General features: G+C 49.7%; 1 protein-coding gene across 2 annotated transcripts in view; it reads left to right on the top strand.

Moving 5' to 3' along the window:
* The window catches only part of VPS41 (VPS41 subunit of HOPS complex), a 177,980-nt gene that overhangs the window by 129,623 nt on the left and 21,513 nt on the right, over window positions 1–26,844 (top strand). For both annotated transcript variants that reach the window (XM_043978700.1, XM_043978701.1), the window contains 12 exons: window positions 4,836–4,933; window positions 7,573–7,702; window positions 9,242–9,357; window positions 10,567–10,623; window positions 11,622–11,683; window positions 12,984–13,065; window positions 18,040–18,132; window positions 19,095–19,222; window positions 20,833–20,977; window positions 22,449–22,490; window positions 22,648–22,698; window positions 25,284–25,421. In XM_043978700.1, the coding sequence (XP_043834635.1) occupies window positions 4,836–4,933; window positions 7,573–7,702; window positions 9,242–9,357; window positions 10,567–10,623; window positions 11,622–11,683; window positions 12,984–13,065; window positions 18,040–18,132; window positions 19,095–19,222; window positions 20,833–20,977; window positions 22,449–22,490; window positions 22,648–22,698; window positions 25,284–25,421 (1,142 nt within the window). The remainder of the gene's footprint in view (window positions 1–4,835; window positions 4,934–7,572; window positions 7,703–9,241; window positions 9,358–10,566; window positions 10,624–11,621; window positions 11,684–12,983; window positions 13,066–18,039; window positions 18,133–19,094; window positions 19,223–20,832; window positions 20,978–22,448; window positions 22,491–22,647; window positions 22,699–25,283; window positions 25,422–26,844) is intronic.

Here is a 26,844-nt window from a genome sequence, read left to right as displayed (position 1 = left end):
CTTGTAAACAGCATATTGTAGGGTTCTGGTTTTTAATCCACTCTGCAATTCGCTTCCGTTTTATAGCAGAGTTCATCCCATTCACATTCACAGTTATTATTACTGACTGTCTATTCCCCTCCATTCTATTTACCCCCTTTGTACTTTTCCCCCCTTCTTTCACCGTATTCCTCCTCCCCGATGTTTTACTTCTTACCCCTGCCTCCCCCGATCTGCTCTCCCTTTTTATCACCCCCCTCTCTTTTCTTTACCCTTTTCTCCCTTGCTTTTGTCCTCCCTTCTATCAGTCCTCCCCTTTCCCTTCCCCTTTTATTTTCCTAAAGAATGAGTTAAGTTTCTTTATCCCAATGAACGTATATGTTATTCCCTCTTTGAGTCAAATCTAATGAGAATAGGGTTGAAACAATGTTCCCCCCTCCTTTCTTTCCCTCTATTGTAATAGGTTTTTTTCCACCTCTTCATATGATATAATTCATCCCATTCCACCTCCCCTTTCCTCTCCTCCCCATAGACTCCCTTTTTAACCCCTTAAATCTTTTGTATTATCACATCAAAGACAATTTATATTTATACCCTCTATATAAAGTCCTTCTCTCTGCCCAAATATATTTACAGTTCTTAAGAGTTATGAGTATTATCTTCCTGTGTAGGGATATAAACAGTTTAACCTAATAGGGTAACTTTTTTTTTTCCCCTCTGTTTACCTTTTTAAACTTCTCTTGAGTCTTGTATGTTGAGATCAAATTTTCTATTCAGTTCTGGTCTTTTCACCAGGAAAGATTGAAAGTCCCCATTGTCATTAAATGTCCATCTTTTCCCCTGAAAGAAAATGCACATTTTTGCTGGGTAATAGATTCTTGGCTGCAATCCAAGCTCCTTTGCCTTCCGGAATATCATATTCCAAGCCTTGCGGTCCTTTAATGTTGAAGCTGCCAGGTCCTGAGCAATCCTGACTGTGGCTCCATGATATTTAAATTGCTTCTTTCTGGCTGCTTGGAGTATTTTCTCCTTCACCTGATAATTCTGGAATTTGGCTACGGTATCCCTTGGAGTTTTCCTTTTGGGGTCTCTTTCAGGAGGTGATCGGTGGATTCTTTCAATGATGATTTTATCCTCTGATTCTATGATATCAGGGCAGTTCTCCTTAATAATTTCCTGGAATATGGTGTCTAGATTCTTTTTCTGGTCATGGCTTTCAGGCAGTCCAATGATTCTCAAATTGTCTCTCCTCGATCTGTTTTCCAGATCAGTTGTCTTTCCAATGAGGTATTTCACATTTTCTTCTATTTTTTCATTTTTTTTTATTCTGCTTGACTGATTCCTGGTGTCTCATGGATTCCTTATCTTCCAACTGTCCCACTTTAATTTTTAAGGCATTGTTTTCTTCAGTGAGATTATGCACCTTTTTTTCCATTTGGCTAAGTGAATTTTTTAAGGCATTGTTTTCTTCAGCTTCCTTTTCCAAGCTGCTGATTCTTTTTTCATAGTTTTCTTGTTTTGCTTTCATTTCTCTCCCCATTTTTTCTTCTACCTTTTTGAGCTCTTCCAGGAAGGCTTTTTGTTCTTGCGACCAATTCACCTTCCCTTGTGAGGCTTCACATGTAGGCAATTTGAGGCTATTGTCCTCATCTGAGTTTGTGTTGGCTTCTTCCCTATTGATACAGAAGCTCTCAATGGAGAGGGCTCTTTTTTGCTTCTTACTCATTATTGCAGCTTATTTATTTATTCTTTAAGTTGAGGTCTGCTCTGGGGGCACCAGGGTCCCTGTTTTGGGCTTCTTGTGCAGGTGTATAGGTGCTGTGTGACCGGGCTTTTACTCTGAGGCCTTTATGGTGTGTGGAGATCCCCTGCCCTCCACTTCCTGTCTGATTGTGCTAGGCCAGCCAGGTGCCAGACCCTGGCGTCTGATCCTGCCTGACCTGTTCGTCTCCCTCCCGGCCAGTGCAGGTAGGTTTTTCCACTGTCCTTCTTGGCCACCAGATTTTTGAACCAGGTTCCGGGAGCCTCAGTTGTCCGGCTGTGGCCCGCAGCTCCTGCTGACTTGCCCTGACCCCCTCGGCGCTGGGTTGCTGCCCTGCGCTGGGCCTCCCTTTTGCCCGAGTCAGACCGACCTTTTCCTGAAGTCTTCTAAATTATCTCTGGTCAGAGGATTGTGTCTCTCTGTCTCTTTGCAGGTTCTGTAGTTTCAGAATCTGTCCAGAGGCTTGATTTAATGTTCATTTTGAGGGAACAGAAGGAGAGCTCAGGCAGCTTGCTGCTTCCTCTCTGCCATCTTGGCTCCGCCCCCTTCTCTCAGTTTTTAACCAGCCTCCTTCTGTCTTCCCCATTCTCTGTATCTCCTCATCTAGCTCACTTCTCAAGCCTCTCAGACCACTGCTTAGGCCCCTTTGCTTGTTCTTCTCCTGGTAGTCTTTTGTCATTAGTGATTGTTTTTCTCCCCCCCAAACTCTCTACCCTTCTTAACTTCTCTATTATATCCTCCAAATCACTCTGGCTCACAATGTAGGTGTCATCCCTCCCATAGCCAGTCACTTGTCAAGTTTGTCAAGCTCAGGTTTGACCATACAGCTTTGACACATGCCCCCCACCGTTACCTCCCCGCCCTACTTTTAGTCAACTCCCTTGGCTCTCTGTTGGCTCCACGATCAAATGTTTGACTTTTAAAGCCCTCCAAAACACGGCCCTTTTGTACTTTCCCCATCTTGCTCCTCTTTATACCCCCTTCCTCCTCCTACTCCCACATATTCTGTTAGCCAGTGATGTTGTCTTCCTTGAGCTAGACACTAACTAACCCCCAATCTGTATCCTCCCTCTCCTGAATGGGCATCTTCCCTGCTGTCCCCCATTCCTGGGACTCTCTCCTCAACCCTGCCTCTTAGCTTCCTTCAAGTCTCAGATAAAACCTCCCCTTCTATAAGAAGCCTTCCCTCATTCCCCTTGGTGCTTCGCCAGTTTATCCCATCTATAACTTGTTTGTACAGAGTCATCTGCATCTTATCTCCCCCATGAGACTATGAGCACCTTCAGAACAGGGACTTTCATTTACCTTTCTCTGTACTCGGAGGGCTTAGCACAGTGTTTGGAACACAGTAGGTGCTTAATGAATGCTCATTGACTGACTGACACACAGATTTGGATTCAGGTCTTCCTGGCTCCAAGACCAGGTCTTGATCTCCTGTGCCATACTACATTTCATTGATATTTAAGATGTCTATCAATATATGGCATATAGCATATAGATGTTACAGATGCATAAATATATATATAGAATAAATACAAGGCATGGTAGTTAGGGAGGGAGAGCATGGGCCACTGGGGGTTGGAGGGGGATCAGGAAAGGGGTCATGTCATGGGTCTGGTGGAGCCAAAACTTGGGGGAAGAGGGTGCGTCTCTGAGGTGGAGATGAGCAGGATGGACACTCCCAACAGGGAGGGCCCCTTGTGCAAAGGCGAGGAGGTGGGAAATGGAGAAGCACGTCTGAGGAGCAGAGAGCAGCCCAGCCTGCTTGAACTCTGGTACAAGAGAGGGGCTGCTGGAAGGATGGAGGGAAGCACAGGCTGGTGCCTGGTCGTGGATAGTTTGCAGAGTTGGAGAGGGGATCTGAGGATAGAAACAAACATTCTCAGAGAAGAATCACAGACTGTTAACAACCCCAAGGAAATGCTCCACCTCATTAATGCTAAGAGACAAGTGGGCAAAGAGAACAACAAATGGGAAGAGTTGGTGCTGGAGGCGGTTCTTGGTCCTTTCTTCTCAAAGGGGACCATGACATCGGCAGGCGATGTCATACCTTTCGGTGACTGAAGTGAGGGAGGGCTGTTCAGAGTCACCAACCTCACTCTCTCCTCCAGAGCCATCAGTGTGACTGGAGATGGCCCCCATGTTGGAGGAATTGTGGGATGAGAGGCACATCGTGCGGGATCTGTGGATCTTACAACCATTTTGGAAAGTAATTTGGAGTGAAGCAGATAAAGTGACTAAACTATCTGGCTCTTTTGGCCCAGAAATTCCTCTACTCGCCTGGTACCCCAAGGAGTCCATGGGGAAGAAAAAGTCCCCACGTAGATCAAAATATCTGTAGCAGCACTTTTTGTGATAGCAAAGAATTGGAGATACAGTGGAAATCAGTGATTGGGGAGTGGCTAAAACAATGCAATAGAACGCCACTGTGCCGTAAGAAAAGATGAATGTGGCGAATACGGAGAAGCCTAAAAAGAGCTACATGAACTGATGCAGAGGGAAGTTAGAGCCAAGGAAACAGTGTTCACAGTCACTACAATCATGTAAATAGAAAAAAACAGCCACAGGTCAAATAAAAGGGAATTCTACAAACTTCTTTTCCCTTCATGATTAGACTGATGCTCTGCTCAAGAAAATAACATTGACCTTGGCCAGCTTCAGGCATTGCCCTTGCGGGAGCTTCTTCTAGCCAACAACATGTGATAAAAATCTGCATGACTTTTTGCTGGTTTTTAGAACGATTCTGTATGTTTTTTCACTCCTAACTGGCTTTAAGATCATCCTGTTGGTCTTTTTTCCTCGGATGTTTTGAGAAGTGTTTTGTTTTTTAACTCGGATGGATTCATTTTTAGATGGTTACTTCTTATCCAGCCTTCTTGGACACCTCTGTCAAAAGCCTGTTAGCCCTAATGCATATCAGCATCTTCCTCTCTCCATTTTTCTGTCAGGTTCCTGGGGAAGGGTGTGGGGGTTTCTCAGTTCCCGTGCTGTGGCTGGGGAAGGGATGGCTCTGGTGTGTGTGGACGCCTCTTCTGGTCGTACACTGCCTTGTCCCCCTCCACTTCACAGAGCTGTGTCCCCCCTTTCTTTGCAGTGTCTCAGTTTGACATGGAATTCTACATCAGCGGGCTCGCGCCTCTCTGTGACCAGCTTGTGGTGCTTTCGTACGTCAAGGAGACCTCAGACAAAATGGTAACAATTTCCACGTTTCCATACGAAGACGCTTGTGAGTTTATTTTAAACATGACACAAAATTCTGTGGAGCATTAAGAGGCCTGGTGAGACTCCCAGGTATAGAAAATGAAGTCTGCTGCAATTACGCAGAAGACCAACCTCTCTGCCTTTCAGAAGCTCTGCTCTCCCGCGTCCACGGCCCCTTTCCCTCCTGCTCCCCCCCCCCCCCCCTGCAGTGAGAGAAGGGATGAAGAATTCCTCTCTCTCTCAGAAGAAACTGAGTTGACATTGTGCATTAGCAGAAGTGATCACCACAAATGTGACTGGCTCCAGCGTCAGGGTGGTCAGGGAGTTACCCAAAGGGCAGTTAGTTCCTGTTTCCTTACTCCACAGATGCACTCACTTATCCCCCTGTGGTGTAGGGGTTCTGATTAAGTGGATATTCCCACTTTAAAATCAAAGGTGGTCTACTCTCAGGTGTCCATGCCTTTACAAAACATTGTAAAATAGATTTTGATTGTGATTTTGTGCTTTTATATCACCTAGATTTCCTCCTCCATTTCCCCAGCCCCATCCCTCACAACAGAGAGTTTAAATGGGGAAAATTAAGCAAAATAGATCAAGAAACTGAGAAAAAATCTGAAGTTGTGTGCATCATTCCACACTCATGGACCCTGACCTCTGCAGAGGAGTGCAGCAAAGCACCTTCTCATAGCTCTTTGGGGCCATGTGTGCCCCATGACATGGACATCTTTACACTTGGCTGTGGGCTTGAAAGGGAGTCTAATCAGAAGTAATCTTCCCCACCTGCTACGGGCCCATTGCCAGCCTGGCCCTGCTCTTAGTTGCTGGGCACACAACTGGGAAGGAAAATCAGAAAGTATGGATGAGTCCAGACAGCTGAGAATTGATTGGAAAAGAGTTTATTTCAATAACTGTGTTTAAAAGGGAGGACAATTGATTGGGCAGCTGTTCATAGTAGTAGATTCTCATTGTCTGTGTCTTGCTTATTTCTGAATACAAGGACTAAAAGAGGATAGAAAAGCCTAGGAGCCTCACTTTCAGAGTGGGAAATGCTCAGGAAGGTTTCTCTGACAGCGCACTTGCATTAGGAAGTCATCGCTATGGTAACCTGAAGCTCTGGATGCCCATGTTGCTAGGCGACCAAATGCTGTAGGCTTAAGTGAGCACTCCAACCTACAGAAATCGATAGAGTTCGTGTCTAGCCCTATTGCAGGACATCAGTTTATTATTTTATTTTAGGGAAAAAATAGCAGTGACTCCCTGGGGAATTAACACACGACTGTTTTGATGCGGGTGGAGGGGAGAGGACGATAAAAGGCAAGCAAGAAATGAAGAGGTCAAATGAAAAGAGGAAAAACTTAATAAATAATTGACAAGGACAGCAGAAGCCTTTGTTAATGAAAAGCATTATTGGAAAGGACTTAGAAAAGAGCAAGAAGAAGCGGGCGGGGGGGGGGGGCACAACCTCACCAGGCCAAGCCTGTGGGACACACTGGGAGGAGAGTCTTTCAAGTGGGAAGAAGGCTCAGGGCGTCATCTTTAATATTAGCCAAGAGGCCTCATTTCTGGGGACTGGATCCAGGGTGGGGCATTGTTGTTGTCATTTCTCTTGGGGTGTGTGTGTGTGTGGAATTGTTTTGTTCACTCTTAAGCACCAAAGGAAACTTGAGTTTCTCAAGTGGGCCCGGACAGGACTTGAGGAATATGTCCAGAGCTGCTCTGAATTGTCCACTCGTGAGTCTTTAGCCGATTGCCTCACAGCTTTGTGTTCTAACCTCTCCTTCACAGAAGTGGCCAAGAAATCCACTTCCTGTGGTGGCGCTGGCTCAAATGACAAGAACTGACTCACCATTTCCTTACAGTTTTGGATGGTAGATCAGTTAGTCAGACAGCATTAAGCACTCCCTGTGTTCTAGGCCTTGTGCCAGGTGCTGAGGAGAGAAAAATGGCTCCTGCCTTCAAGGGGTTTACCTTCTGATGGGGAGACGTGTGTGTGTGTGTGTGTGTGTGTGTGTGTGTGTGTGTGTGTGTGTAAGAGACATTCAGAGTAGAAGGAAGGAAAGCTTAGAGCGGAAGGCTCACACAGCTGGGAGGGCCAGGAAATGCCCTTCTCAGCAGGAAACTAAAGATTCTAGGGGAAGGGGGAGCATTCCAGGCAGTGGATACCGCCAGGGCAAAGGCATAGCAATGGGAGATGCAAAAGTAGCCCATGGGCTAATCTGGCTAGTGAGACTCTTTTGTGTTTGTATAAAGCTTTGCAGTTCACAGAGCACTCACAGCACCCCCACCCCACCCCAATTCAGGCAGAGGTACCCCCCCAAAAGGAGTGTCATCACTGGGTGCTCCGCCTTGGGTCCTCTCCCACACTGATGAGAGTGTGGTGCCCTGGGTGAGCCCAAGCCTGGGCAGGGGGAAGTCAGTCACTAAGATTCAGACTTCTTTCTCCTTCTAACAACTTCAAGTGTTCATTTGAAAATGAACCCAGAAAGTGCGGAAAAGCCAGGGTTATGAGAAAGCCCCCTTATGGTGTGGCCTAGGGCTCTCCATGCTAGGGGAAGTGGGGGTCCAGAAGAAGCAGTTCAGGTCATTTGTGATCATGTGACCAAGGGAGCCTTTCTCTCCTTGTCCCCCAGGAGAAGGAGTACTGTGCCCGGCCAAGACTAGACATCATTCAGCCCCTCCCGGAGACCTGTGAAGAGATCTCTTCTGATGCCCTCACAGTGAGAGGTTTTCAGGAGAATGAATGCAGAGACTACCACCTGGGTGAGAAGGGACCGATCTGGGCTTTGTCATTCCTCCAGCTGAGGGGTTCCCCTCCTGCTTGGCCTTCAGGCTTCCAGAACTTTGGGTTTTCTTCTTGTAAAAATTACTCTTCACCCATAAATTATGTATATGTATTTATTATATATGTTTACATATATGACTCTGGGTGTGTTTAGATATATTATATGTATGTATGCATATATAGATCTGTATCCATAGATATATGCACACACACACACATACACACACACACACACACATCTGACAGTTCATTTTACTTTTATTCACTCAGATCTTTCAGCCCATGTTGTGCCCTTGCTTTCAGAGCAGTAGGAGATTATAGCAGAAAGATCTCTACAGTTGGAGTCCAGAGATCTGGGTTCAAGTTGTGGTGCTGTCCACTTAGCAGCTTATGACTGTGTGAGCTACGTCTGCTGAGCCTTGGTTCTGTTGTCTATAAAATGGGATGAGAAGCCTTTAGTTACCTACCCCAGTATGAATGAGCTTCACAGTTTAGCTGCTGCTACTATTTGTCCATAAAGTGGCCTCATGCAGTCTCTTTTCTAGCTTTGAGACAGTGGTGCCTAATAGGTGCTTAATAAATGGGGGGGGGGGGGGTGAATTGTCCAACTTAGGTGGGTTTCTCAGTTGGAACAAACAGAGCATTGCTGCTATCATAGCAACCGGGGGAGTTGGGGGGATCATCAAGGAGCCCCAAAATAAGTAGGTGAAAACCCTGCTAAGTCATGGGGACCAGTAACAGACACAGAGAAAAAACAAACCAGAGTCAGAGCCCCCACAGTTGGGTGACTGAACCTCTGAACAGTGTCTGCTGCTCTGTTGGGTGTTTCCAGGCCAAATTCTGGTGAACAGGTACCTTTAAACCCCAGCCAATCCAGAGGGGGACGTATGGTAGGCTGTGAAGGTCAGGACCCTTCTTGTCTCCTCTTTTTGCAGGGAGCCGCAAACAAGGGGAAAACGTGAGGTTATTTTCCCACCTTGTCAAAATCTGAATACTCTCTTCAGCCAGGAGGCATCACCTTCTGTTTTTGCCCAAAGCCAACTTTGCCACCTACTTACAAACCCTTCGGAATTGGGGTTCGATAATTGAATTCCTCATGCAACCCTAACAGGCCACCTTGTAAATACCAGCCTGTGTGATGTATGGTGCCCCAGGGGGGAGGGGGGCATCTATCACTGATGCTTTCTATGGCCTTGACCTTGGTGGTGAAGAGACGTTTATTGCTGGCTGTGTGGTGTAATTGTCCTGTGAAAGTAGAACAGTGTTATAAATGGCCATAAATAAAGTTTATACACGGTAGATGAATCAGAACACGCAGGAAGGAACGCACTATTTTGAATACTGTGTTGCAATTGAAGTCAGAATTTAAATTTATTGGGACACGGAGCGTCAAAAGCCATCTTAGGATGGGAAGCACTTAGGGCTGAGATCCTGCCTCTTTTCTTTACTGGTTTTTTTGACAAAGAGCCTTTTTTTTTTTTTTTTTAATGGCCCTCTCTTCCTCTCCTTGTCTGTAGAGTATTCTGAAGGTGAATCGCTCTTTTATATCGTCAGTCCCAGAGATGTTGTTGTGGCTAAGGAACGGGACCAAGATGATCACATCGACTGGCTCCTGGAAAAGAAAAAATATGAAGTAATTTCTGGGAAATTTTATATTACTTTTAAAAAAATGTGTTTTGTTTGAATTGCAAGCTCTTAGACCATGAAAAAAGAAGCCAGGTTTTTAGCTCCACAAAACAAACTCTTCATTCAGTGTCGCTGCAGTGAATGAATGTTTTAGAATCTTGGTGAAATTATGACTCCTGCTCTTATCTGATATACAAACCCACATCCCCAAAATGCCAATTCAGTTGAGATTTCAAAGCACAATGGCAGAGTAATATCTGACCATTTCATGCAGGCTTGATTCAGATGAAGCTAAAAAGGTGATGTTCTGCTGTTCCTTTTAAAGTAAAGATGGTTTTCTCAGCTTTTACCACCAACAAAGGTGATAGAAACACTTTATTTAAAGGGGAATCTATGTGCTTGATTCACATTGATTGGAGGAAAGGTTGAAAAATTAAAGAATTGGAGAATAAAGGAAATTCACTGATTTCTTCACTTAAATTGCTATGTAACAGCCTTTATATCATTAGCCTCCTAAAGTGATCTACCTGGGTATTAATCAAAGGCTTTTATGAAATAGTTCACTTAATGTTTTGTTTTTTAAAGAAAGAAAGACTGGTTTGAGTCATCCAGGTGTGGAATTGTTGCTTTACAACCTCACCAATTCCCATGGGGTTGCACTGAAAAGTAAAAACCTGGCAGTCCAAAAGTCTGTAAACAGTCTTACTGTCCGGTTCCCTCCGTGGTTGTCAAGCAACAATTCTTTTCAGACATCCCTTTGGCAAAAGGTAGAATTGCAAAACTTCCCAAATGTCAGGAATTGGCTGGGATCTGGTCATTTGCTTCTAGATATAGAAGATGCAAATACAAAGGGTGTGAGGGGTGGGACAGGGGAGAGGGAAAACCACAAAGCGCCATTTCTGGCCTGTTTGGGGGATTTGGGGTACCAAGTGATTTTTGAAAATTAACTGGTAGATTTTGTCAGATTAGCAGAATTTTGAGCCCAGTGCAGTGATCCTGATGAAAACAGAAGTCGTCTTGTTAGTTGAGAGCTTTTGTCTCACAATTTAATTTCAGAGATGTTTGTTCAGCCATGACAGTCAAAGTCTTCAGACAGAGCCCATGAACATCAAAAAGCAGATGCCTTTTTATGGGGTTCAGAACTTTAGATATCCTACAAAGAGAGCTTCACTTAGGCCTCTTCTTCTCTTCTTTCTCTCTGGTCATGTGCATATAGGAAGCTTTGATGGCTGCTGAAATTAGCCAAAGGAATATTAAAAGACACAAGATTCTGGTGAGTACAAACCTAGCATTCACTCCCTGGGGTGACTCAGAGGGCCTCCCAGCTAGTCTCAGTCATCTGTGGGGCTAAAAGAATTCTGTGCCTGGCACCTGGGAAGGTCGAATAAAAGTTTGTTGACCGTTGATGGCCAGAGGTAACGAGGAAGGATAAGAAGCTAACAGGGAGCGCTCTCTTGTGAGCGGTGATTGTGAGGAGCTCATTCTGTACGGAGCTTTCTGGGTCCACAAGCCTAGGGAAGATGGGCAGAATCCATGCCAGCGAGATCACACAGACGAAGCACTTTGGAGAAGGGGTCTGTTTCTGTCTTGGAGTACACGGCAGAGCTGTGTTGCTCTGATGATGCTGAATTACTTACAGTTTATATGTTCCTCACACCTCGGTTTTTTAGAATTCCTTTCATTTGTGAAGTAAAGTACAGCATGAAGTGTGTGCTACCTTTGCCAAATTCATTGGGAAGGTGAACAGTGCAGGGAGCGGGGCTGGGGCAGGACGAGGGAGGTGGGACTGGCTCGAAAGCTAAATGGCACATAAGAGGTGACCACCTCCTGCAGGCCCAGAATTGACAGAGATGGAAACTGAGGACAAAGGTCAGCTCAGCATAGACACCAGCTATGAGATTGTCCTTCCATCTTCCCAGCACAGGAGACACCAAATGATTGAGGAGACACTGGGGGAGGAGTCAGGGGACTCCTGTTCTAAGAGAGAAAGGGGGTGAAGCCTTTCTTTGATGGCTCATCCCTGCAGATCAGGGAGCAGCACCCCTACAAAATCCCACCCGGCCAAACTGAAAGAGTTCTCTGGGTCTCCGTCTTGTCATGCGTCACATGAGAAGGTTGAACTAGATGAGCCCCAGGGCCCTTCTAGCTCTGAATCTATGATCCATGAACCTGGGAGCCAGGCCAGAAAAGCTGAGAAGCCAGAACCTCTTCTCGTGTCTGGTCGAACATCACGACACAGGTTTATGGGATGTCTCTGTTTGTCTTCCTCAGGACATAGGCCTGGCCTATATAAGTCACCTGGTGGAGAAAGGAGAGTATGACATGGCAGCCCGGTAAGGACGCTCCTGCTATCTATTCCAGCTTCCTGGGCGCAGCCGCCATCTTGGTGTAGGAACGGGAACAGAGCAGAGACGGGTTCTTGCCTTCTCGGATCTGAACTGGATCTCTTTGTGGCTCCAAATGTTTGAAAGGGGCATTACCCGGGGAATAAGGATTCCAACCAGGAAAAGAAGGTTTTGGGATCAGCATGTGTTATGTAGCCCCGACTACATCATCTTTGCCAAAGAATTACACTGATGAGAGGAAAAGCTGCCTCAGATCTAGTGAAACAGGATATCAGTCCGAAGGGATGGGCAGCAGAAGCCCCAGGGAAGCCTGGGTGCTGCAGTCAGTGGTTGTTGGGCTTAAGGTGATAATAGGGAGGTCACAGAGGAGACTGGAGGAACAGGGGGCCCAGGCTCTGCTCTTGAGACTTTATTTTAGGAACTCTGATGTCACTTGAAGTAAATAAGTGTTTCTAAGGATCTCCAGTCTACAGACCACTGCTGACAGGGTTCTCATTTCCTCAGGCCAGTTCAGTGGTAGAATTTCCAGCATGGGTCAGGACGTGTCTTCAGCAAATAACTGTGGTTCAGGAATTACTTATTGAATTTCTTCATGTGGACCAGATAAATGGACCATACCATGCATTTTCCCCCAAACAGAGAAAAATTGAGTCACTGGTGCCATTGACAAAGTGATATGTGGGCCTATGTATGTGTGTATATATACATATATATGTATCTGTGTGTCTCTTTGTGGCTCCAAAAGATTGAAAAGAGAACTACTTGAGTAATAAAGATTCTGTGTGTGTGTATACACACACACACACACACACACACATCTAAAGTACATTAAAAGTAAATGGGGGGGGGGTGGCAGCTAGGTGGCACAGTGGATAGAGCACTGGCCCTGGAGTCAGGACTACCTGAGTTCAAATACAGCCTCAGACACTTGACACTTACTAGCTGTGTGACCCTGGGCAAGTCACTTAACCCCAATTGCCTCATTTAAAAAAAAAAAAGTAAATGAGGAGGCAGCTAGGTGGTGCAGTGGATAAAAGCACTGGCCCTAGAGTCAGGAGGACCTGAGTTAAAATTTGGCCTCAGACACTTGACACTTAATAGCTGTGTGACCCTGGGCCAATCACTTAACCCTCATTACCCTACAAAAGAAAGAGAGAGAGAGAGAAAGAAAGAGAAAAAGAAAAAAAAATAAGGTGTTGATAACTTTCAAATTGGGAAAATGCTCTTTTGTACATTCTGTGTATATTCTTTCACTCAGTCATTTTTTTTTCTCTGTTTTCATTCTCAGCAAATGTCAGAAAGTTCTTGGAAAAAATGCAGCCCTCTGGGAATATGAAGTTTACAAATTTAAAGAAATCGGACAGCTGAAGGTATGTCAAACTAATTTCTGCCTGTCTACCCTGTATGCCACATCCTGCTGTAGGACTGGATGTTTTAAAGAGCATCATCTCTGACCAGGAGAGACTAGAGCTTGCACCTTGGTACCCTGGCCCTGAGGCCGGCCTCGCTCCTCTGTGCCCACTGTGCTTCTGATGCTCGCACCGTGACTCTGAGGAGTCGCCCACTGGTGCCCCGGCAGATCTCTCGGACCAGAGGTTTCAGAGCCGGTGCTGGTCTGCACGGCAGAGGGGCCCAGCAGAGACAGGTCAGTGAGGCTGAGTCAGCAGCTTCCTGGAGCCCGCTCTCTCCGTGGGCTCCACCATATTGTTCTCTGCATTGGACCAGGGCAGCATTCATTGCCGGAGTCTCCTCAGCATGGGTAGATTTCCCATGGCACGGCACTCTAATACAGGCAGTTCTGGGGAAGAGAGCCTATGTCTCAGTCACCTCACTTAACTGTCCACACGACTTCCTCGGGCTTCTGCCCTTTGCTCTGCCGAGGGACAATGTTGGAGCCTCATCCTCCCAGGCCTGGCTCTGGCCTCTGTGCCCATGGCCTGCCTGTCACAGGACGGAATCTACCGGGCTCTGTGCTGGTGGCCACGCGATGACGTGTCTCAGTGGGTGTGGGGGGCATCTCACGCCTGAGCTTGGGCGTTCTCCGCCCTCCTCTGCTCCTGAATTAAGGAGAGGCTGAGCTGGATGCTGGAGCCGTGAAAGCCCTCCTCAGCCTCCTAGGCTGTGAGTCTCTCCTTCCCTTGCTAGAGGAAGAGACCACAGAAACAAATGCCCTCTACTTGATTCCAACCTCAATGAGAAGGCGATTGCTGAGAAACAAAGAACACCTTGGCAGGAAGTGTTCACTGTGTCTTCAGGTTCATGGTAGAGGAGAAGAAAGCCAGGCCCAGACTGATAGATGTCCTGCAGTTCAGAAAGGCAGATTTCTGGTGTTCCAAGGTCTCCGTTGGAGTAAAACCAACCCAACAGAGAAGTCTCAAGAATGGAATTCTGAAGACAGCAGCTTTGCCATTTGTCAGAAAAGGGGCAAAGTTCCAAAGAAATCGGTGTGGATGCATCGGAAATTCATCGACCACGTGAGGGCCCACAACAGGGGATGAGCATCAGAACCCTGCCTTGTTCTGCCTGAGGAGTATCCGAGACAATCAAGTTGTGAATGAGCTGTGGTCACTTTCTGAGGACACAGAAAGAGCTTTCATAGCCATGTTGGGAAAAGTCATCTGGGAGGAGATAAGGAAAAAGAAGCAATGATGGAGACAAGGCAGACTACTCACCTTTCACTTCTGTCTTCTCCCCCTAAGAGAAGGATCATTGCAGGAAAAAGAACAGAGGAGACATAGCTAAGAGGCAGTGGGTTCCCAAGGGAAATGGTAAGAGAGTCAAGCCCCCAGGCCCTCCCCAACTGCATCCTGGGTCCTGAATGACTATTCCGGTGTGTCCACTGAGCTTCTAGCAAGGCTCCTTTCATTGAAGGATCATGAAGGGAAGTTTCCATGACTGTTCTTATGCTCCAAAGTACTGATGAGCATTTAAGTCTATGGGCTATAGAACAGTCTGATTGACTTCTGTTCCCAGCATGCTTTTGGAACCAAGGACTGGGGAGGCCACACCGGGTGATTGGCTTCAGTTCTTTGCCGTACTCTCCTTAGTGCCTGGCACACGCTACATAGGCACTTAATCCATGCTCGTTGATTGATTAGGCACCACATTTTAGGAAGGACCGTAAGGAGCCAGTGTGTATGAAGAGTGGAAATCAGGCCATCTGTAGATGCACTGAAGGAATCAGGTTTGGTTACCCTGGAAGAGCAGACGCATAAACTCTCATCCAGATCAGAACACGAAATGATGGCTGTATCCAAGTCCTCTTGTATGGAAGAGGGATGGGTTGTGTTGGGTCCCATAAGTGCAGAACAGGGAGCAGGAAATGGGACTTCAGGTGCAGATGTGGGATATAGGTAAGGAGGAACACACACACGCCTCCAAACTTCCTTCTTTTTCTCTATTTCCAATGATAAGCTTTTGTGCAAAAAAAAAAAAAAAAGGCATATGGGAGATTATGGGGAAAAGGAAATGCCTCAGAAGAAGGGAAAGGAAAGACGGATAGGCAGCTGAGGGCTTCCCTGGTGGCCGGACAATGCTGGAGGTCCAGGGAAGCTGTCTGGGTCTTGGGGTGAATCCATGATGGACAACATTTGGGAAGAAGAGGGTGAAAAGTGCACAGGATGTGGGGGGAAGGATGGCACCTCTGCTGGTAGAAGCTGTGCCCTCCCCAGTGGGCTCATGACTCCCTGGGAGGGCGTCTTCTGTGAATATGGAAGGAAGAAGGGGAAGAACTCGACTGCTCCTGTGCAGTGTCATTATTAATGAAGGAGTCAGGTTCTGTTACTGGGGAAGCGACATTGATTCTTTCCATCAGTGGGTATGTCAGGATCACCACCGGCAGCCTGGAAGTCCTTGCCAGCCACGAGTACTCCTTTTCTCTTCCATAGTATCCCTCTTCCTTGTCCCCTCCCTTTCTCCTGCCTTCTTTCTCTCATCCTCCCCCCCCCATCTCTTCCTCTTCCTCTGCCCTTCTTCCTCCTTCCCTCCCCACTCCCAACACTCAGAAGTTGCTTTTTGTCTATTTAAGGCCAATAATCCAAAATGGGTGTATGAGGATCTTTCTAGAATATGGTGCACCATTGATTTTGAGCCATTTGATTTTCCTCTGGGTTGGAGGTATTTTCATTCTAATGGGTTTTAGGAACGACTTTCGTTGGAGCCACGCTTATGGGGGGAGGATGTGGTCTTTTGTCAGGATTTTTCCAGGTCGGTGGCTTTGAGCCATCATGTATATGAGACCTCATTTCAGTTAGTTCTGCCCAGTAAGGAGCCCATGAAGTCTGGAAGTGCTTTTTAATGGAGGAGAGGCATTTCCCAGTCAACATTAGAGTCGAGAGAGAAGATTGTTATTTTGATTTCGGTCTGTGCTGTTCAGCAGACTGTAAAATACAAAATATCTTTGGCTTTCCCGAAGGTCTCGCTCCCATTTCTGTCTTTTCCACGGGCTCTTTCTCCCTTTGTCGATGGCCACAGAAGGAGAGAAGTGATGATTTGGTTCCAACCTGCAGGTTAGACATCTGCCTGATTTGTCCCCCATCCTCAGCTAGACACGTTAAGCAGAAGGATGGAGGATGTAAGAGTTCAGTAAAAAGTGAGGCCACGTTTGCAGAGGGAGCTTTGCCTCGTGTTCTGGGTTTCTTCTGTCGGCTGCTGGAACACGCGCATGTGCCCATGGATCTTTGCCCGTTACTCTGCTGGATCTGGGATCCTGTCCATGCCAGCACTTCTTTGCTGGAGGAGGCCTTCTCCTTCTGTGGAGGGCTCCGCATGTCCTTCCACGAGTCCTCTGTACTGCAGGCCTGCTCTGACTCTTATACGGCGGTGCCATCCATCCGTCCCATTGCCCTGTCCCGGGTGTCCTTACTGATTCTCTTACGCCCTTGTGCACGTGTCTCAGTGAGTGATATGTGGCCAGTCACTTACACTCCCCTCCCCTCCCCTTTGGGTCCCCAGCAGTTTTGACCCTTTGAAAGTCTAGGAATTCTCACAGAACAAAGAGGATCAAGAGTGCAGTTTGCCCAGAGGATGGCATGCATTGGGTAGTGACGTGGGATTACCCTGTTCTCACTGACCATCCCAACCAAGCACAAGGTCTGGTGGGTTCTCCCAAGGTGAAAATGTTTCCCCCATCTGCCTGGCAGTACCACGTGTGCCCGCTGGGCAAAGGCCAGCCTAACCCAGCACACAGATTCTCCTTGTCACAAGGTCGGTCTCCAAAGGATTCACCTGTTTGCACTCACCAAGGTCCATGAGGTGAGCAGCAGAGCAGCACTCTGTAGCATACACCAAGATATCTGCGAAGTGGGCACCACATGCATGAAGGGGAGGGGGTCCCTCTAGTGACCTAAGTCACAACCCTTCCTGAGCCATTCTTGGTCTCGTCCACCTGGAGATCCTCTAGTGACCTTCCATCCAGCGACCATCCATCCACTGAGCAACCACCCACTGGCCATCCATCCAGCACACAGGGAGCCTTCTCTGCCCACAGGATGGTGTTTCTCCCTTTGGGGCGGTCCAGGGCAGTGCCTGGGCTGTCCACCTTCTCTCTGTGACAGACTGACCCTGCTCTGTTGTTTCTTGCACAGTCTCTCTCATGCCTCTGCTGTACGCTCATCTGTCCTCAGAAATGTGCTGGGGTGACCTGGGCCCAGCACCAGAGCTCACGTTTCCATGGCTGCTCAAGGTGTACCAAGCGCCTTTCCTCCCAACAGGGCTGTGAAGTTGGAAGCTCAGCTGCCCCTGTCCCCATTTTATAGATGAAGAGATTAGACAGCTAATAACGTGTCTACAGAAGAATTCAGAATCAGTTCCCCTGAATCCACCGTGTGTCTCTCCATGGCCCTTTGGGTCAGCAGTAACTTGGATACTTGGTGACTCGGGCTGTTCACACCATGTTCATCATGCTGCACGACCACGCGCCTGACAAGGAGAGCATCAGGCTCAAAAAGAAGGGCTCTTGTGACAAGAAGCCCCTTGAGACCCTCAGTAGTTTCCCCAAGGCAGTCCCGCCTGAAGTGTCTGGGCCCAGCACCTTGTCCATCTGCAGTGCCCGTCACCAGCCAGTGTAGTGCTGGCCGATTGCTCTAGGCAGTTTCTCTGACTGTGTCCCGATCATGACAGGAGACAGTCATCACCCACATGAGGCCCGGCTCTTGGCAGCGGCCACAGTTCTCTTTCTGGAGGTGACGCCCTGGCGCAGCGTCGTCTGCAGCTGGTCCAGCCATGGCCCTCCCTGACACCTCCAGGGAAAGCCATGCATGCTTTTCCTTTACTGAATGCCGGGAAGGGTTGAGATTTGCTCCTATTTGTTTTGACCCTTGTTTTCTTTCCCTTCCGTCCTCCAGGCCATTAGTCCGTATTTGCCGAGAGGGGATCCCGTTCTGAAGCCTCTCATCTATGAAATGATCCTGCATGAGTTTTTGGAGAGTGACTATGAGGTATCAGATCTTGACACAACCTATTCCTTTGTTTCCTCTCAAAAAGGCAAACCTTCCCAATTAAAGACTCACACGAGTCCTCGTCTGTTTTTTGCGCCATCTTTGGCTTTGGAGCCCCCGCGGTTCTCTTAAACGGGCTGAGTGTGAGGGTAGGTAAGCTGTCATGTTCTGGGAAGGTCGTTGCCTCATGTGTGCGAAGGACTTCCTTCCCTTGAAGGTTGCCTGGTGCAAGGTGAAGGCCAACAGTAGGACAGAGCAGTCAGCCTGGGGGACCCTGTCCCTTGGCTCCCACTTTGATAAACCTGGGGTGAGGGGGAGAGAACAGCTTTGTGGGCTACAAGGTACAGCTCCAGATCGCTGGAGAGAATGGGCCAGAAGTGGAGGGCAAGGGGAAGCTCCGAGGTGTGAAGACAACCGGAGAGGTTGTGGGTGTGGGGAGGGGAGTGGATGATGGAGGGTTGCAATGCCAAGGGGAAGATTCTGTGTTTGAGCCCAGAGGAGATGGGAGCCACCGGAGTTTACTGAATGCAGGGTAACAGATCAGCTCACACGGGGTGCAGGCCAGCCGCCCGGCCGTGAGGCATCAGGCCTGGGCCTCCAGCCGCTGCCGGAGTCCATTCTCTGCTTTCCTCTGCCCACCCTGCCCCCAGCAGACTGAGCCTTTCATCCAGGCTGAGTCCTTGCAGATTCTGGGCCGTGGGCTTTGCGGATCCCTCCTGACCCTCTCTGGCCCAACAGGCGGCAGGGATGGTGCCGAGCGGCAGCTTTGATGACAGGTAGTTTGGCTCCACAGACCAATATTCAGCACTTGCTGTGTTCAGCCCCTGCCAGCAACCTGGCCTGGTCGTCTGGCTGCCGGGCCCTCCGGCCTGCCTCAGGAGACGGAGACCCTGCCAGCAGAGCCTGGGGGGCCCTTGTGGGTGAGGATCCACTCCAGAACTTCCCTTCCTGCTTTCCCAAAGGGCTTTGCAACGTTGATCCGAGAGTGGCCCGGGGACCTCTACAACAACTCGGTCATCGTGCAGACTGTTCGGGACCACCTGAAGAAGGACCCACAGAACAGGACCTTGCTGCGGACGCTGGCCGAGCTGTGAGCGCCTCCTTGGGCATGCTTCCATCCTGACCGGGCCTTGCCTCCCTTTCCCCCCGGTGTGATTTAGCAGGGATCTTTTTCTCTCCCATCTCCCATGTACAAGTATCGATTTGGAACACCTACCCACTTAAATGTACAATGGCATGATCGTTTCCCTTTTTGCACTTCGTCAGCACGATAAGTGTGAAATGGAGGCTGGGAATGAGTTTCCAGTTTTCCTGCCTGGAGAAGTGAAGCTATTTTTAATTAGCTGCAGACTAGCCTCAGTTGTGCCGACCTAAAATGGCATCTCTCATTCATGGTGAAAGAAGGGGGTCAGGGCCACCAGGGAGTCACTGGGTGGGGGGGAGACCAGGCTGAGGTCACGGTCATGCTTCCCCTAGTAGTGGCCCCTCCTGCCCAAAGGAGAAGGTGGCGTGTTCTGATCCTGGGGGTCTTGGAGTCTGGTCTGCAGGTGGACCCGTGACCCATCAGAAATTAGGTGAAGCCCAATGGAACAAAGATTCAGCACAAGGATTAGGAAGGCTGCTTTTGTTGTTGTTGTTGTTTGTGGTAGAAGGACAGCAAAGGTTCAGAAAGAAGAAATGCATCGGGTCAGTGTTGGAGCTGGGCTGGGCATTGGGCATCACTTTGGCCAACCCCTTGTTTTGCCAGTAAAGACCATGGCTCTGTTGGCTCCAGTGACTCCTCCGAGGTCGTTTGGCTAAGACCTGATCTCAGTCAGTGCTGGACTCACGCCCTCTTCATTCTCTGTTTCACGTCCACATTCGTGCCAGGCCGTGGCCCTGGGGAGTTTTGCGTTGTCTCGTTCCTCTTTGAAATTAGAAGTCTGGGTGGCCTTTAACTTAGTCATGCTCTCTGTGCTGGGCCCCTTCTCCCTCTACGCTCTCCCCCCGGCGACCTCACCACTTCTGGGTCTAATTTTTATCTCTTTGCAGAGGAGCCCAGACCCCCCAGCTCCTGCTGCCGGCTCATGGCCTGGCACCAGCTGCTCATTGGACTTTCCAATGTAGATGTTCTGTAGGCCTCTCTAATGCAACTTGGCCAAAGTCACGCTTGTTAATTAGCGCTCCCCCAGACTCCCCGGCTTCTGTCCAGGCACCTCCAGGCTTCCAGTGCCCTACGTCCACAACCTCACCATGCTCCTTGCCCCTCCTCCCCCTCCCCCCCTCGTCTCATCATTTCCAAGTCTGGCCCAGTAGCCCCCAGCCTCAGGTCTCTCCCTACATCGGTCGCTCCCTCCCCTACTCAGCCGTCGGGAGCTTCCGGCCCTCGACTGGCCTAATTGCCTCGGAGCCTTTGCCCTGGCCGTCCCTCCTGCCTGCTATGCTGTCTGTCCTTCCTCTTAGGATCTCTTCTTTCCTCAGTGCTGATTCTTCGTGATTCCTTTCTCGACCACCCCCAACACACCGGGTGTCCCAGAAGTCTTAGTGTAGTGTGAACGCTCTGCCAGCCCACAGCTGTAACAGGCCCGGGGTCCCGCGTGTCCCCAGTTACTGACCTTTGTGCCAGTCGTCCCCCAGATGGAGTGTTGCCCGGCGCCTGGCATGCAGCCGGTGCTCAGTAAGCCCTCGGGGACTGACCACCGCCCTCCCTTGTGTCCTTAGGTACACCTACGACAAAAGCTACAGCCAAGCTCTGCAGATCTACCTGACGCTGCGGCACAAAGACGTCTTCCAGCTGATCCACAAGCACAATCTCTTCAGCTCCATCCAAGATAAGATCGTGCTGCTCATGGACTTCGACTCCGAGGTATGTATGGTCATGCCCCAGGCCCCACGCTGGCTTTGCCCCACACTTTCAGGAATTAGGAGGTGAGCTCTCATGGGGACGCCTGCACCCTGAGTGAGCGGGGCGCTGATAGAGGCCCCGCGAGGCTGATAGCGGCCCGTTCCGAAGCAGCAGCTGTCACAATGAGCTCAGACCAGTAACCTTTTCTCCTGGGGGAGCTTTTGTAAACCCTTGGACTTTTCTTTTCTTCTGAAAGAGCAATTCCAGCCTCCTTACAGAGAGTGAGCTGTGGGAGAACGTCACCTTTCCTCCCAAGCCTCACTCCTGTTAGAGGCCGGGGAGGTGGGGCAGCACATAGAGCCCCAGGCCTGGAATCAGGACCTGAGTGGAAATCTTGCCCCAGCCGCCTTCTGACTGCGTGACCCTGGGCAAGTCATTTCACCTCTGTCAGCCTCAGTTTCCTCATCCGTAGAGCGGGGATGATCTAGCCCTGACCTCCCAGGCTTGCTGGTGGTTGAAAAGGGCTTGTCAGCCCAGTGCCTGGCACGCCAGGGGCGCCACTGAGTGAGGGCGGGTGATGGATTAGCAGGGACACGTTAGTGGTCAGGTGAGTGAGCGATTAACTGGCAGTACTTTTATTGTGGGTGTGATTATCACACTGAGACACCTGAGACTGACTGGCTTCTGGATCCATCGGGGTCTCTCAGGTCTCCCCCAATAGGCTTGAGGGGAGAACTTCCGCTGCCAGCCTCTCCCCACTTGGGGTGTCCATCCCTCGCCTCCCGCTGAGTTCCCTTTGCTGTTAAACATGAAGTGGTACCTGGGCCCAAGTGGGACCCGTCCTCGTGGGTGGGTCTGGAGAGGCCTTTCCCAGCCCCTGATCCTCAGACCCCAGTCCAAGGGCTCATAGGGTCCCAGCTCTAGAGCGGACAGGACCTCAGAGGTCAGCCAGGCCAACCTCATCGACAGGGGAGGAAACTGAGGCCAGCAAGAGGAAGCGGTTTGCTCAGGCTCATACAGTTGGAGTCAGAAGTGGGATTGGAACCCAGCTCCTTCGTCTCCCAAACCTGCGTTTCTCTACTGCCCCCCTTCATTCTGAGAGGCAGAGCGTTAGACCAGATGCCCCGGAGGTCAGGGGCGCTGTACAGAGCGGGTGTTGGGGAGGGTGGCTCCTCCTTTGGGCAGCAGCAGGAGGCCACACCTCGCCGGTGTATCCAGAGGCACATGCTGAGGCGGACAGGGCGTGGACGTAGAGCGAGGCTCTGTGCGGCTGCTGGCGGCAGACCCGGGACCTCAGAGTGGCCGGGACTTTGGGGCAGACGTTGCCGCGTTTTCTTCACGCCGTCCATCGCTGGCATTTTCGACTGCCGGCCTCCTGTGGAGTGTGGGAGACCCTTCCTCTGCTGTTCACTCAGCCAGACACGCGCTAGATCGAGCTTCTCTTGGAGCCGGCAGGTGCCCGCTCTTAGCAGCATGTCTCTTTGTGTTTCAGAAAGCTGTCGACATGCTCCTGGACAACGAAGACAAGATTTCCGTGAGTGTTTTTTAAATTTTTCACACGTCAGCTCCGGCCCGGCTGCCCAGAGCTGTGGGGCACAGGCACGCTGAGCCTGCGGCTACACCAGCGCTTCACGCAGGCCTGTTGGATCATATATCCTTGTTGACACGTCGTGATTGTCATTTTTCTTCAGATAAAAAAAGTCGTGGAGGAACTAGAAAACAGACCAGAGCTGCAGCATGTGGTGAGTCCGGCCGCTTCCTCTCTCCCCCTTAGGCGGCATTTGTTTTTTGAGGAGTAGATGATACAGACCAGCCTCTGCTCGCCAGGCCGGGGGCCCTGGTGCATGGGAGAGCGGGCATGCGCCCAGGCATTCACCCACGGCAGCATTTCCGCAGAGGAAGAGACGGCTTTTGGTCCTGGTCTTGTCATCTCTCACATGCGTCAGGGAGATGTGAGATTTAAAATTGGATATTAGATCATAAATCTCCCCTACTTAACTTTTCCCTAATTTATCTCCCAGACTAGTAAATGGAAGAAGCTTCTGGTTTTCTAGATAAAGCCTTTATTGTATGATAGTCACAAGGTGATGTTGATTAGAAGGATAGGAAAATAGAAATACAATACAAATCGTCTTAAATCTAGGCTTAGTCTATATTCCTTATAAAAACTCACCAAACCGAAAAGGCCACCTTTGGAGAGAGAGAGACCATCTGTGCCGCGCCGTCAGGAGTCCCGCCAAGCAGGCAAAAAGGCCTACTGCCGTTCTCTCCACCCCGGAAGTCAAGAGCCCGGCAGGCAGTCTGACATGCGCAGCAGGTGGACTGTTCATCTCCTCCCCAAAAGGGTGGTCCTTGAAAAACTGGCGTCTTTCAGTTATCCTAACCGACTGTTAAAAACTTTCATATTTTACCACATTTCCCCCCTTTGCTTCCTCAAGAAACGGAATGTTTCCTTGATGGAACAGTAAAAAGAACATAATAACTTTTGCTGACTAATAATATGCGAACAACAATACAGAAAAGAAAGAGAGGAAAGTTTTGTCCAGAGGGGCGATTTTTTTTTTTTTTCCTCATGAACCGATGCTTTGACATTAGTCTTGCAAAGGGAGAGCCTCTGCAGAGAGTACATGTTACAGATAGTATATAACAGAAAGGAGATAGTAAAAGCTAATAAAGCAAAACAGTTCATATAAAGTCTCTGAGTTCTCTTGTCTTCTTGAAGTGGTAAGATGTCATCAGGAGGAAACTGGATTCTGGTCTGGAAAACTGGATTCTGGACTCTGGTCTGGATTCTGGACTCTGGACTCTGGTCTGGAAAGCTGGATTATCTTCTTTAACTGTTTGAATTGCTGTATTTTTTTTACTAAACCTTAGCATAGCATTGTCAATGATCAAATTAATAAATTCCATTACATTCCCTTCTTTATATCCTTAGACTTCCAATAGAGGGTTGAGGTAGTTTTGCAATCAGTAACACTTTTTACCACCATGTGTCTGGATCAAAGTCAAATTTAGTATGTGTTCATGACACCTGAAAATGTTATGGAAAGGTTATCATACCATATCTCATGGTGTGGTATTAAAAGGTATTTCAATTGCAGGCATAAAAATCGCCTCCCCAAAAGGGTGGTCCTTGAAAAACTGGCGTCTTTCAGTTATCCTAACCGACTGTTAAAAACTTTCATATTTTACCACAGAGAGCACTTCTGGGGACTCCTCCCCTCATTTAGTCACAGTTCGCATCAGGTCTCAAGCCGCTGTTCTCTCTCTGCATGCGAGCCGCGTGTCTCCCACGCTGGCTGAGCCAAGCCCAGCTGATCCCCCTCAGCCCTCCGGCCCCCTCGCCAGAGCTGCTCCTGCCCTCATGTTCAGCTGTCCCTCGCTGGGCGCCCTTTGACCCTAGAGAGTGTGAGGCCTTCCCTGGTGTGAGGCCTCTGTGGGTGTCCTTGGTCCTGAGCCCTGTCCATCTGCAGAGCCACCAGCAAGGCTCGGCCTTTGGACAGTGAGGGCCCGAAGCAGGAGACATCGCAGGCCATCCAGCCCTTTGATAAGACGGCGCAGAGCCGCTTGACCAGCTCTCCTGTGCCCCAGGGCTCTGACCATGGAGCCTCCTGGGGCACGGCTCCCCTTGGACATGAATACATGGTGGGGCCTTATGGAGATGTCGGGGTGACGTGCTGTCAGATCTGACTGCTGAGAGTAGGGGGCAAGTGTCAGTTAGAGGTGAAAGGGGTGCCAGGCCTCAAACACAGCCTGGACACACGGCAGGCTTCCCTGGTGTTTACCCAGCGCTGCTGGTGCCTGCTGGCAGGGCTGGCCCTTGGGTGGCCAGCCCGTGGGAATCCCGGCCCCCAGTCAGCAACTCAGCCGTCAACCTTGTCGAGGCCTCCGTAACTGACCGAAGGCTTCTTGGGCCTCCTTAATGGGGGCCGTGGGGAATTAATTACCTGTGAGCATCTCGGTTCCAAAACAGCCACAGGCCAGGCCGTGGCCGCTCTCTTCAGAGGGTTACGTGGCTCAGGAGGGAGAAGGGCCTTCGGAGGCCATCTGCTCTAACCCCACACCTTGCAGATGAGGGAACTGAGACTCAGCCAGGGTCAGGATTAGAACCTAGGCCTTCTGACCTCATGCTTCCCCTCATCTCCGTGTGCTTCCCACTTGGAAAGGGGCCTTAGGATACTTGGGTTAGGGCCAGTTTGTTGGAAGGGGCTCAATCCACATCTTTCTAATGAAACTCCTTGGGCTCTGAGAGAACTGAAAAGCATGACACGGACCGGGTCCCCCCTCCCCACTTTAATCCTGTTTGCTCTGTCCTCCTTCCTCTCAGTATCTGCACAAGCTTTTCAAAAGGGACCATCACAAGGGCCAGCGCTTCCACGAGAAGCAGATCAGCCTTTATGCCGAGTACGACCGCCCCAACCTGCTCCCCTTTCTCCGAGACAGCACCCACTGTCCCCTGGAGAAGGTAAGCCACCCCTCTCCCTCTGAGCTTTCCTGCCTGCCCGGCCCAGGGCGGAGAGGCCGCTGCCCCTGATGCCGGAGCCTCTCTTTGGGGGAGCAGCAGCAGCTCTGGGCCTTCCTGATGACTGAACACCCCCCCATAAGTGGGGAGAGGGCTTACTTAGGTCTTGGGGACAAAGACGCTCCAGAGCTTCAAGCCAAGGGAACCACCTGGCATCCAGGGGGCCGGGCCGGGCTGGGAAACCCACTCTGTGCCAAAGATCTGGGAGAAACAGACCTAGTAACTAGGAAGCAGTCAGAGCCAGATGGCTGGTCCCGAGTCAGTGGCCAGGATAGAGCCTCAGGCTTGCTCAGCCAAGGTCAGGGATTCAGGAAGTCCTCCTTCCTTCCCTCTGCCCTCCCGCCCTCCCTCCCTTCCTTCCTTCCTTCTCTCCTCCTTCCCTTATTTCCTTCCTTCCACCTTTCCCTCCTCCCTCCCTTCCTTCTTCCCTTCTTTCTTTCCTTCCCTCCTTCTTCCCTCCCTCTCTCTCTTCCTTCCTTCCCACAGCAAAGAAAACCACATCCACCCTTTCCAGACCCCAGTGATCTCTTAGTTGTCCAGATCCAGAGGCTTTTTCTCAATCTTCATCCTTCTTGGCCTCTCAGCAGCCTTGGACACTGTCCCCACCCGCTCTCCTCTCCCTAGGTCTTCATGCCATTTCTCTCTCCTGGTTCTCTTCCTACTGGGCTGACTGATACTTCTCTGGATCTTCACCCGAGCCCTGCCCACCAACTGTGGTGACTCACGGCCTCTCTTGGGCCCTCTTCTCTTCCCTTTAGACTGTTTTGCTTCATAACCTTATCAGTCCCCATGGATTCAGTGGTCATCTCTAAGTCAACGAGTCTCAGATTTATCAAGCCCTAACCTCTCTCCTAATCTCCAGCCTCGTGGCTGCAGCTTGCTCTTGGACGACTGTGACTGGATATCCCATAGACGTCTTACACTCAGCAAGTTTTATGCTTCATTCCTTTTCTTTCCGCCCACTCCCTCCCCTCTTCCTACCTTGCCTCTTACTCTAGGTAGCTCCAGCGCGCTCCCAGCCCCCCGTATCATTTGTAAGTCGACTCCTGATGTGTAAGACACACAGACTTGCATAAGCCCACAGTGTTTTGTTGTGGATCCCCCCTTTTCCAACACAGATTGGAGCCTCTCCCCTCAGCCAACAAGCCCATGGGGTTCTTGTCCCCATCCTTGGTAGAGAGCAGAGATGCCTAGAACACCCTTATCATAAAGTCCGCCTTTCCCGTCCTTGATGTGAGCACTATCTTAGAACCCAGGGAACGTGGTTGGCCATTTTCTTCAGTCTGAAGAACCCGGCTTCTTCAGATGTGCGAAACCCCAGGCACTGACATTCAGCTGTGCTTTGCGATGTCCAGACGGGGCAGCA

Source organism: Dromiciops gliroides, chromosome 1 (assembly GCF_019393635.1).
Source record: "Dromiciops gliroides isolate mDroGli1 chromosome 1, mDroGli1.pri, whole genome shotgun sequence".
In the NCBI taxonomy this organism is placed as follows: domain Eukaryota; kingdom Metazoa; phylum Chordata; class Mammalia; order Microbiotheria; family Microbiotheriidae; genus Dromiciops; species Dromiciops gliroides.
Note: the sequence above shows the minus strand (reverse complement) of the source record. Positions and strands in the feature narration are given on the sequence as shown.